The sequence below is a fragment of the Macrobrachium nipponense genome, chromosome 32 (assembly GCF_015104395.2).
Source record: "Macrobrachium nipponense isolate FS-2020 chromosome 32, ASM1510439v2, whole genome shotgun sequence".
Classification (NCBI taxonomy): Eukaryota; Metazoa; Arthropoda; class Malacostraca; order Decapoda; family Palaemonidae; genus Macrobrachium; species Macrobrachium nipponense.
In genome coordinates, this window is record NC_061094.1 from 45,273,211 (window position 1) to 45,283,210 (window position 10,000).

The following is a 10,000-nucleotide window of genomic DNA, read 5'->3' on the forward strand; positions in this document are numbered from 1 at the left end:
ACCTCTTCAATACCCATTTTCTATATAATATGCTAAACATCTTAACAGGCCACTGATCCTTCACATCCATTACATTCATTCTCTCTAATTTTTCTCTCTTCTCCCAACCGGCTGACCCACATCAGTTGACTAACAACCCCTAAAGGAAACCAAATATATTTATGTAGTGTTCTTACGAGAACAAGTATTTAAGGGGAGAAAGTTAATTGAATTAACTATTTTGGAGGTCAAAATCGCATTTTGAAAATTGGGCGGTTGAAAATTCAAGGGAAACAGCAAGATGGAAGAGAATTCCGAAACTTGTCAGTGCTTCATTTGAATTTAGCTATTTTGGGGGTCATAGATTCACATATGAAAATTCCAGGGAAAAAAGCAAGACTGATGAGAATTCCAAAGCTTGGCATTACAAGGAAAGAAGTATTTCATCGGCAAGTTCTAGATTATATGCAGGCTTATTTTATTTTTCAAGGAGTAATAAATACAGGTAGTGGAGCCCCCCCCCCTTGATGAAGATGGACTTTGATTGACCTAAGCTTAGACATGGCATAATTAATCTTATTTTTCCCGCATTAAAAGTCCCTTCCCATTCCTGGACTTGATCAAGCAAAAAATTATATGAAAATAATCGTTTTGAAAAAGTGAACTTTTGGTTATAAAAAACATGCAATAAATAATGAAACTTGGGTGAGACAAATACGAAATAAATACACCGAATGCTCTCAGTATCTGTCAAATGCTTCACATTGAATAAAATACAATGTTGTGTTGCTAAAGAGTCTCACTTGTAATCAGAGAAGGCGGACAAGACTATGACGTCATTGCCAATAAGTCTCGTTTTACCTTTCGAAAGAACCTCAGGAAGAGAATTTAATTTGATTCTAGGATACAAACATTATTTGAAACCTGGTAGAACGTTAATATATAAAAAAAAACGAAAAACTGACTGTATAAGTTCATTTACGAGTACGTTAACGATAAGAATGGGAAAACAAAAGGGATTCACGAAATCTGAAATTTTCAGGGAAATCGAGAAAGAATTTATTTCTACGATAAGCATTTGAAAACCTTAGAGCTTTATATATAAAAAAACTAAACTGGACTGCATAATTTCAGGCGAACATGCCGAGAAAGAATTCGTATTTTCTACGCTAAGCATTTGAAACTTTAGAGCTTTAATATATAAAAACTAAACTGACTGCACAATTTCATATAAGAGTACGTTACGGTAAGATGTGAAACCAGGAATTTCACGAAATCCCCTGAATTTTCAGGTGGAATTCGTGAAATCACCAGAGGGGTTAGACTAAACACGGCGAAAACAGTGTAAGCGTTCAGTGCTAGTATAGATCTCGGGTATCAAATGTTCCAAAGTGAATTGTGATTTCACGAATTCCCTGAAAATTTCAGGGATTTCGTGAAATCCTTGAAATTTTCAGGGAAAATGTGAAATCACCAATTCACTTAGGAACATTTGATCCCAGAGGAGCTAGTACTAAACAGGGCGAAACAGTGAAACAATGCTTAGTACTATAGTAGATTCACATCAACCGTGCATTTGATGTCAGGCCAATCCCTTACGACGCTCCTGATGGCTTTTGATAAGCCAATCACAGGGCTGGCCCCGACTGGGAACTTTCAGTCTCTCGAGAGAGTTCATTCACATGGGTAGGATCTATGTGCCACATCTCCTGAGAGATACGTCTTTCAGGAGAGGTGGAACATACATCCTGCCTATGTGAACTCCCTCGAGAGACTAAGAGTTTCCAGCCCTATGATTGGCTTATCAAAAGCCAATCAGGAGCGTCGTAAGGGACTGGCCTAGACATCAAATGCACGGTTGATGTGAATCTACTATAGAGTACCAAGCACTGTTTCACTGTTTCGCCTTGTTTAGTACTAGCTCCTCTGGGATCAAATGTTCCTAAGTGAATTGGTGATTTCACGAATTCCCTGAAAATTTCAGGGATTTCACGAAATTCCCGAACTTTTCAGGGAAAATCGTGAAATCACAATTTACTTTGGAACACTTGATACCCACCCGAGGGTATACTTGCACTGAACGCTTACAGTTTCGCCGGGTTTTGTCTAGCCCCTCTGGTGATTTCACGATTTCCCTGCAAATTTCGGGGATTTCGTGAAATCCCTGGTTTCACAGTCTTCCTGCAACATATGCGCAGAAGCACGCACACATACAAATCAATTAAAAGTCTTCAAATAAGGAGAAATCTGAGTTAAAATCTATGAAAATGACTTGATTCCTCAAGATAGTGACGATTCAATAATTGGTTGCTTTTTCGCAGTTCAGCTTTAGAAACGATCAATGGCCTAGATAATAAGAGTATTTAGGTACGTAAAACTAACAGCTAAACGGCGATGAACAATGAATTTGTAATGAAATTATGAATTTGGAAAGAGGTCAAAGCTTTATGACATAGGAAAAGGCGTCATACCGAAAGGCTACGTACAGATAAATGAACCTCCCTACAAAGCAGCAAATGTTCTGCCCTACCAGATCCAGTGAATAAAACCTTCAATCTGAGCCCAAATATTCCCCATACTTGAACCCACGCCGCTGGAATGGATATCTGCTCACAGACCTAATTCAACTGACGAACTAATGATCACATAGGCCTTACCTATATCCATTGAGCGTGTGGAAGAGTATTCCACCGAGGTATGCTGTTGAGTAATCGTTACTGTAGTACCACAGGCAGGCCATATATATATATATATATATATATATATATATATATATATATTATATATATATATATATATATATATATATATATATAAATGAGTTGTATTTTTCTGAATACACAAGATTGTTTTCTATAGGAAAAAATATCCAACGATCATAATATTGACGAACAATAATATATATATATTATAATATATATAGATAATATATTATATACATATATACGATATATATATATATATATATATATAATATATATATATATATCATGGTTCGTAATTTATGATCATTGGATATTTTCTTCCTATGGATATCTTTCTTGCGTATTCATAAAAAATCAAATAATCAGACAAGAATCTTTGAATAATAGCCCGTGCATCGATTATATAAAATCAAATATAATCTTTCAATAACAAACTTTTCCCCATAAAAAGGATGAAAACTCTATGCAAATAATGGGACCCAAAAATCAAATACGAGGAAAAATCTCTAATATCAGTCTGACGGAGTTTTATGTTGTTTTGGAAGCCCAGAACGCCAGAGGCTATCTCATTGACATAACGCTAGGTATCCTAAATCCTGGAAGACGGAGGCTGAATTTAGCGGAGGATAAGAGAGCTAAGGAAAACCCAGTTTCCAGGAGGATATAATATTTCATTCCCTCGAGAGTCCGACTCGACGTAGTTAAGCCAACGGTTATAAATCTAGCCTTAGAATATTATTCTTCGTTTACAAGTGCAGTTCCTTCGTGTTTTTCTTCTTTAATTTATCGGCGGGAAAACAAGAGGGAATCGTCTCAATATATATATACCTCCTACGCTCCCTCCCACCTCTTCTCTCTCTCTCTCTCTCTCTCTCTCTCTCTCTCTCTCTCTCTCTCTCTGTATCATTTGTACGTCCTCTGTTGTCAAACGGAACGAGAATTATTTGTCTCGAAAGACAAAGGCGGGAAAGAGAGAAAACAGTAGGAAACATTAGTCCTATAATTGCAAAACATTGACAATTGTTATAACCTTCACTTTCATATCTTCACCTCTCCTTTTGCCAGTTTCATTCTGGTGTATAAATAGAGCATAATATGTCAGTCAGAAAAATAAAGTATAACATATCGAATTAACAAAGTGAACAATTCTACGGTATTTTGCACATGACTTACAGCGAAGGCTTAGAACAGCAAGATTGTTTTCAGAGAAGGTTCAGGAGATAATAGCTCCCCATCCTTAGTTCCTGGAAAGCAAGATAAGCAACATAATAGTCAGCTGAAAGAATGAACGTTGATGCAAAGCAACGAACGGGAAAGACCATAGAATATGGATGAATGAAAAGACGCCCTGAGCTGGAAGTATAATGACCTGCGCTGGCGCATGCGTCAACAGCGACTATGTTTTCCGATGGCTTGGATAGCACATTCGGTGATTCTAGCAGTTCAGAAAACATCAAAAGCAAGTTATTTTAGTAAATATTGAAGTGGCATGCATCGCTGGACACCTAAGAAAAGTATTAGAATAGTGTAGGTTGTCCAAATGACACTCATTTGTCGCTGGATGAGTGTCAGCTCTCAGAAAGAAAGGTCTATTATTAGCTTAAAGTCTTCACGTGAGTATCAACAAGGAATGTGTCCCTTCATTACCTTACAAGAAGGAAGGAAACATAGGAGGAGGAGGAGGAGGAGGAGGAGGAGGAGGAGGAAGCAGGGCGAGATGATAAGATAGAGAGAAAGACGGTGAGTAGATTCAGCAGTGAAGAGAAATTGAATTATTGAAACTAATTGTGAATTAAAAATAATAGGAGATCTGACAGAGAAGAAAGAGAATAATAAACGTTATAAGAACAAAGCTTTTGTGGATTGAGAAACCACAGAGCAACATCATTTAAAATAGTGATTTTGGTGGATCATATTTCTTAAGATAACGAAGGTTTTTCCTATTCAAATCTTTTTTTTTTTCCATATGCTCTCTCTCATATTTGAATAGACCTTGAAAATCATAGAATGAATCTTAATGATTGTTGACCTTTGTTCTGAAATTTTTAGTGCTTTATCAAAAACAAAAATAATGATAGATAATATTTTTTATAAGCTGTAAGTATACAAACGTTCGAACCGAGAAATCTAAAATAGCTGTCATACAAGAACAAAAAAAATGAACTTGGAAAATTTTATTAAGGAATCCATTATTTTTAAAGATTTGATTATGGAATCCATTATTAAAAGAGTTTATTATGGAACTCATTATCCAAAAGACTTTTATTATGGAATGGACCATTATCAAAAGAGTTTATTATGGAACCAATTTTTAAAAGCGTTTGTCATCGAACCCCATTATTAAAAGGAGTTTATTATGGAACCCATTATTAAAAGATTTTATTATGGAACCCATTATCAAAAGATTTATTGTGGAAAAACCCATTATTAAAAGAGTTTTATTTAAATGGAACCATTATTTAAAAGAGTTTATTATAGAACCCATTATTAAAAGAGTTTATTATGAACGAATTATTAAAAAAGTTTATTATGGAACCCATTATTAAAAGAGTTCATTATGGAACCCACTATCAAAAGAGTTTATTATGGAACCCATTATCAAAAGTTTATTATGGAACCCATTATCAAAAGTTTTTTTATGGAACCCATTATCAAAAGTTTACTATGGCAAACCCATTATCAAAAGATTGTAATATGGAACCCATTATTAAAAGAGTTTATTATGGAACCAATTATTAAAAAAGTTTATTATGGAACCCAGAACCCATTATCAAAAGATTTTATTATGGAGGGAACCCCATTTATTAAAAGAGTTTATTATAGAACCCATTATTAAAAGAGTTTATTATGGAACCCATTACTAAAAGAGTTTATTATGGAACCCATTATTAAAAGATTTTATTATGGAACCCATTATCAAAAGTTTACTATGAAACCCATTATCAAAAGTATATTATGGATCCATTATCAAAAGTTTTATTAACGGAACCCATTTTTAAAAGCGTTTATCATCGAACCCATAAATTAAAAGAGTTTTATTATGGAACCCATTATTAAAAGAGTGTATTATGAAACCTACTATTATAGGATTTTATTATGGAACCCTTTATCAAAGTTTATTATGGCGGAACCCATTATCAAAATATTTTTATTGTGGAAGCCATTAGCAAAAGATTGGATTATGGAGCCCATTATTAAAAGATTTTATTTTATTATGGCCCACCCTTATTAAAGGAGTTTATTATGAAACCTATTATTAAAAGATTTTATTATGGAACCCATTATCAAAAGATTTTATTATGGAACCCTTTAGCAAAAGATTGGGCTATGGAACCCATTATTAAAAAAAAAAAACTCAAGCTGAAGGTAAACTTGCAAATAAAAATAAAAAAAATAGGAAAGATATACAGAGAACGAAAATCTCTCTCAGAAAAAGTTAAAAGCTTCACGCTATAAAGGCAAACAGGAAAGTATGAGAGTGGAATATTATTCAAGTGGAACATAGGCAACTGCGTTTAGGAAACTCTTAGCAAAGTCATTCGCCTCAAAAAATTAAAATAAAATTTCTCATATTTCAAGGATTTACTTCGTCCTTAAGAGAGTCTTACTTAATGGCTTCGAGCATTAAGGGATAATGCTTTTGCTTTTGCTAAGCAATTGCATTTTTCTTATGAATTCGCCCTTGCTGGAGTTTTGGAAATGCTTTGTATGAAAGAATAGCTGATTAGAAAGATACCCCTGAGGGTTATCTGATAAATTATATTAGATAAAAATAAGACAATGGTGAAATTTAAACGTATGGTAAATTTTATCTTTGACCCACCCACAGACTAATTTATAGATATATATAATATATATATATATATTATATATATAATATATATATATATATATATATATATATATATATATATCATATATATATATATATATGGGAATATGTATATATATATACATACATGTATGACCGAATCACGAATATATGGAATGCGATGAATATAATAAAAAAAGTACAAAATCCAAGTAGGAAAGGGAAACTATGGGGTTCTTCAAGGCCTTTCAATTTTTTGTCCTTTACTTAGCATACTGAAGAAATATGAAAAACATGTTTCTTCAGTCTGCTAATTAAAGGACAAGAAGTCGAAAGGACTTGCAGAAATCCATCGTTTCTCTTTCCTACGTGGAATTTGTCTTTATTTGCTCTAAATTCACCCTCAACCGTTAAAATACTTAACCAAGAAATGAACATGAACTTTTACCAAACTGTTACGTATTAAATATACCCTATGCCTGCGGAGTCATCGAAATGAAATCCTAAGTCATATGCTCTTCTTAAATACTAGTTATGTAGGTTGCAAGTATTTATAGATAAGTGTCTGCTGTTCAGAGAAGTTTCAGTAGTATATAAAACTGTAAACTTACTTCGTCAATTGCCTGCAAGCTTTTACTGGAAATGTTTGCAGGATACGTTCCCTTGTGTAGGCGAGGGCTCACGATAGATATTTCGCTATTTTCTGATATCTTGGAAACTGAAAACATTTCGGCGAAATGCGGAGAGGCTTCTGTGATTTCTTTCACTATTAATGAAATTACTGAAAAGGTTTTACCATATATTTTCCTGTACATTTACGAATTCGCATTTACAAAATTCAAAAGAATGTTATTTAATATTTTGCACTCTTATGCTAAATTTGCCAAATTCACTAATGAGAGAATTAACAGAAAAAGTGCCAAAAGTATGATTATATATTTTTTTTCTTTTTTCCCCTCCGAAGGAAAAGTTTTCAAAAGTATATATAATTTTTTTTTTCCTCCGAAGGACGCCTCTTCTGCCCAAGGACCTTCGATGGGTGGTCCTGTTGGAATGATACTCCGGCGGGGGAGAGAGCCTTCTCTCCCTGCCCGTATTTCATTACAGGGTTCGATGACAGAAGTAAGTGATTCTGTGGACGCCCATTTCTTCAACAGAGAGAGAGAAAGAGAGATATGATACCTGATACAAGTTTATCTAAGCTAGAGAGAGAAGAGAGAGAAGAGAGAGAGAGAGAGAGAGAGAGAGAGAGAGAGAGATTTATACCTGATATACAAGTTTTTCAGAGAGAGAGAGAGAGAGAGAGAGAGAGAGAGAGAGAAGAGAGAGAGAGAGAGATCTGATATACTAGTTCGTCTAACTAAAATATTCAAGTAATTCAAAAGTTTTATTTACATGTTGATATTTGACTATCTTATACATTGCGGGATTTAACTACTTGTTTATTATTATTATTATTATTATTATTATTATTATTATTATTATTATTATTATTATTATTATTATTATTATTATTATTATTATTATTTGCAAAAGCTTCTTCTGTCAGTGTATCAAATTCATTTATCAACAGCATCAAAACTCATATGTCAAATTTCTCATTTAGTTGTTTTTAATCAATGTTGCATTACGAGGCCACAAAACAACTAAGAAAGTGGATTACATTATTTCAGCAGGATAATCAACTAGAGTTATGCAATAAAATTAATTTAAGCGTAATTATGAAATCCCTTATTTTTAATTGAATATTTGCATTTTGAAAACGGCATAGTTCCATGAGGTTTGGATTAAAATGAAATTCATATATGCACTCTAAACTCACTCGATATGATAAACTGATTATTTCCCCTTAAAACGAAATCTGCATGAATGAAAATTTCACTACATGAATGAGACCGCAGCTGAAGTCGTTTTCCATGAATGTAACAGAAAACGGAGGAACATTTTTTTCAAAGGTGTAATGTATTTCATGATTGTACTTAACTGATCAATTCTACTTGACGTCAGGAATGGCCCACAAAGTTTGCAACGAAGATGGTTCCTGGTTCAGGCATCCGGAAACCAACCTCACCTGGTCTAATTACACTACCTGCATTGATCTGGAGGACCTTATGGTAAGATCATAATGACCTGTCTACCTGTGCAACCTCTCACTCTCTCTCTCTCTCTCTCTCTCTCTCTCTCTCTCTCTCTCTCTCTCTTCTCTCTCTCTCCTCTCTCTCGTCGTTAAGGTATCTTTCTATGTAACTGTACAAATAAGCAGAATAGACGCACGTTGTGTTGATACAACAATATTTCAAATCAGAATTATATTCTTGCATTACTAATGAAAATAATAATCTTATGTAGCTATCCTATAGAGCTGATTATAAATGGAAATGTTATCATATAGGATCAGATATAGCACTCTTGTATTACTGAATAAAATAATAATTGTATGCGTAATCATCCTATATCCCAACTGACCAGAATTCCCTTCAAAACAGCCCTGAATGAAAATTCACTTTTTCAACTTTCTGTCTCCACCAATTCTTTATTTAAGGATGTTCTCATTGTTGTAAGCAAGATAGCTTTACCTGTTTATAAACACCAAAGCCAAACGTCAGAGCAAGAAAGATTTTATAGCTCTTCTGTTACACCCAGAAGCTATATACAGATATAGCATCCCTTACACATACTTTAGTGCGATACTGCAAACCTAAATGAGTCTTTAGCTCATACGGAATTGTCAGTTTTTCTTCACACGTTCCTCGAATTATGTTTATGTCTGCCTTGGTAATCTCGTGATGAAAATTTTTAAACTTGCATTTTATAATGTACTTTACACGTTTTTACATTATTGTTTTCTGCCTTGTTAATTTCGTGATGAAGATTTATAAATGTATAATTTTATCATTATACTCCCAGATAAGGCAGCTGATCAACAATATCTACCGAGCTGGATATGCAGTTTTCGCTGATAGCATTGGTCATCTCCCTCTTCATCTTCTTTTACTTCAGGTAAGGAATCTGGATTTCTCTCCTCTCCCTTCTCTCTCGTCTACCTCTCATCTCTCCCCTCTCCTCTCTCTCTCTCTCTCTCTCCTCTCTCTCCTCTTTCCTTAGCCCACATCCTCCATTCCACCATCTAAAAATAACACCCCATCCAAAAAAATCAAAAAAATAAATAAATAGAAGACTACACCCGCTAAAATAAATCCTCCACCAAAAAATAAATAAAAAAATAGAATGTATCACAAGTTGCAGAAGTAAGTCCATTTGCATCACGAAATTTGCAAACGCTTTTACAAACATTTTTTACGCTTTAAAGAAAGGCAAGAAGAGGAAAGGGCTGGGTAATAAAATGTTCTCACCAGGATTACGCAAGAATGGAGTTGTACTTTAAATACAAACACTCTCAGACGTATTTAGGTCTAAATACTGACATACACAGTTTTATTGTAATATAGAGATGTGTTCACCGTTGTCTTACACGAACAACATGGAAGGTTAGTGATGTTTTTGT

The 10,000-nt window shown here is 34.0% G+C and overlaps 1 protein-coding gene across 1 annotated transcript in view; it reads left to right on the forward strand.

Moving 5' to 3' along the window:
• Positions 1 to 7,493: 7,493 nt before the first annotated feature.
• LOC135207417 (parathyroid hormone/parathyroid hormone-related peptide receptor-like) overlaps positions 7,494 to 10,000 on the forward strand; it is a gene marked incomplete at its 5' end in the record, with an annotated part of 24,557 nt that continues 22,050 nt past the window's right edge. The window contains 4 exon segments of the mRNA XM_064239143.1: positions 7,494 to 7,617; positions 8,503 to 8,609; positions 9,403 to 9,447; positions 9,449 to 9,495. Coding sequence (XP_064095213.1) covers positions 7,494 to 7,617; positions 8,503 to 8,609; positions 9,403 to 9,447; positions 9,449 to 9,495 — 323 coding nt within the window.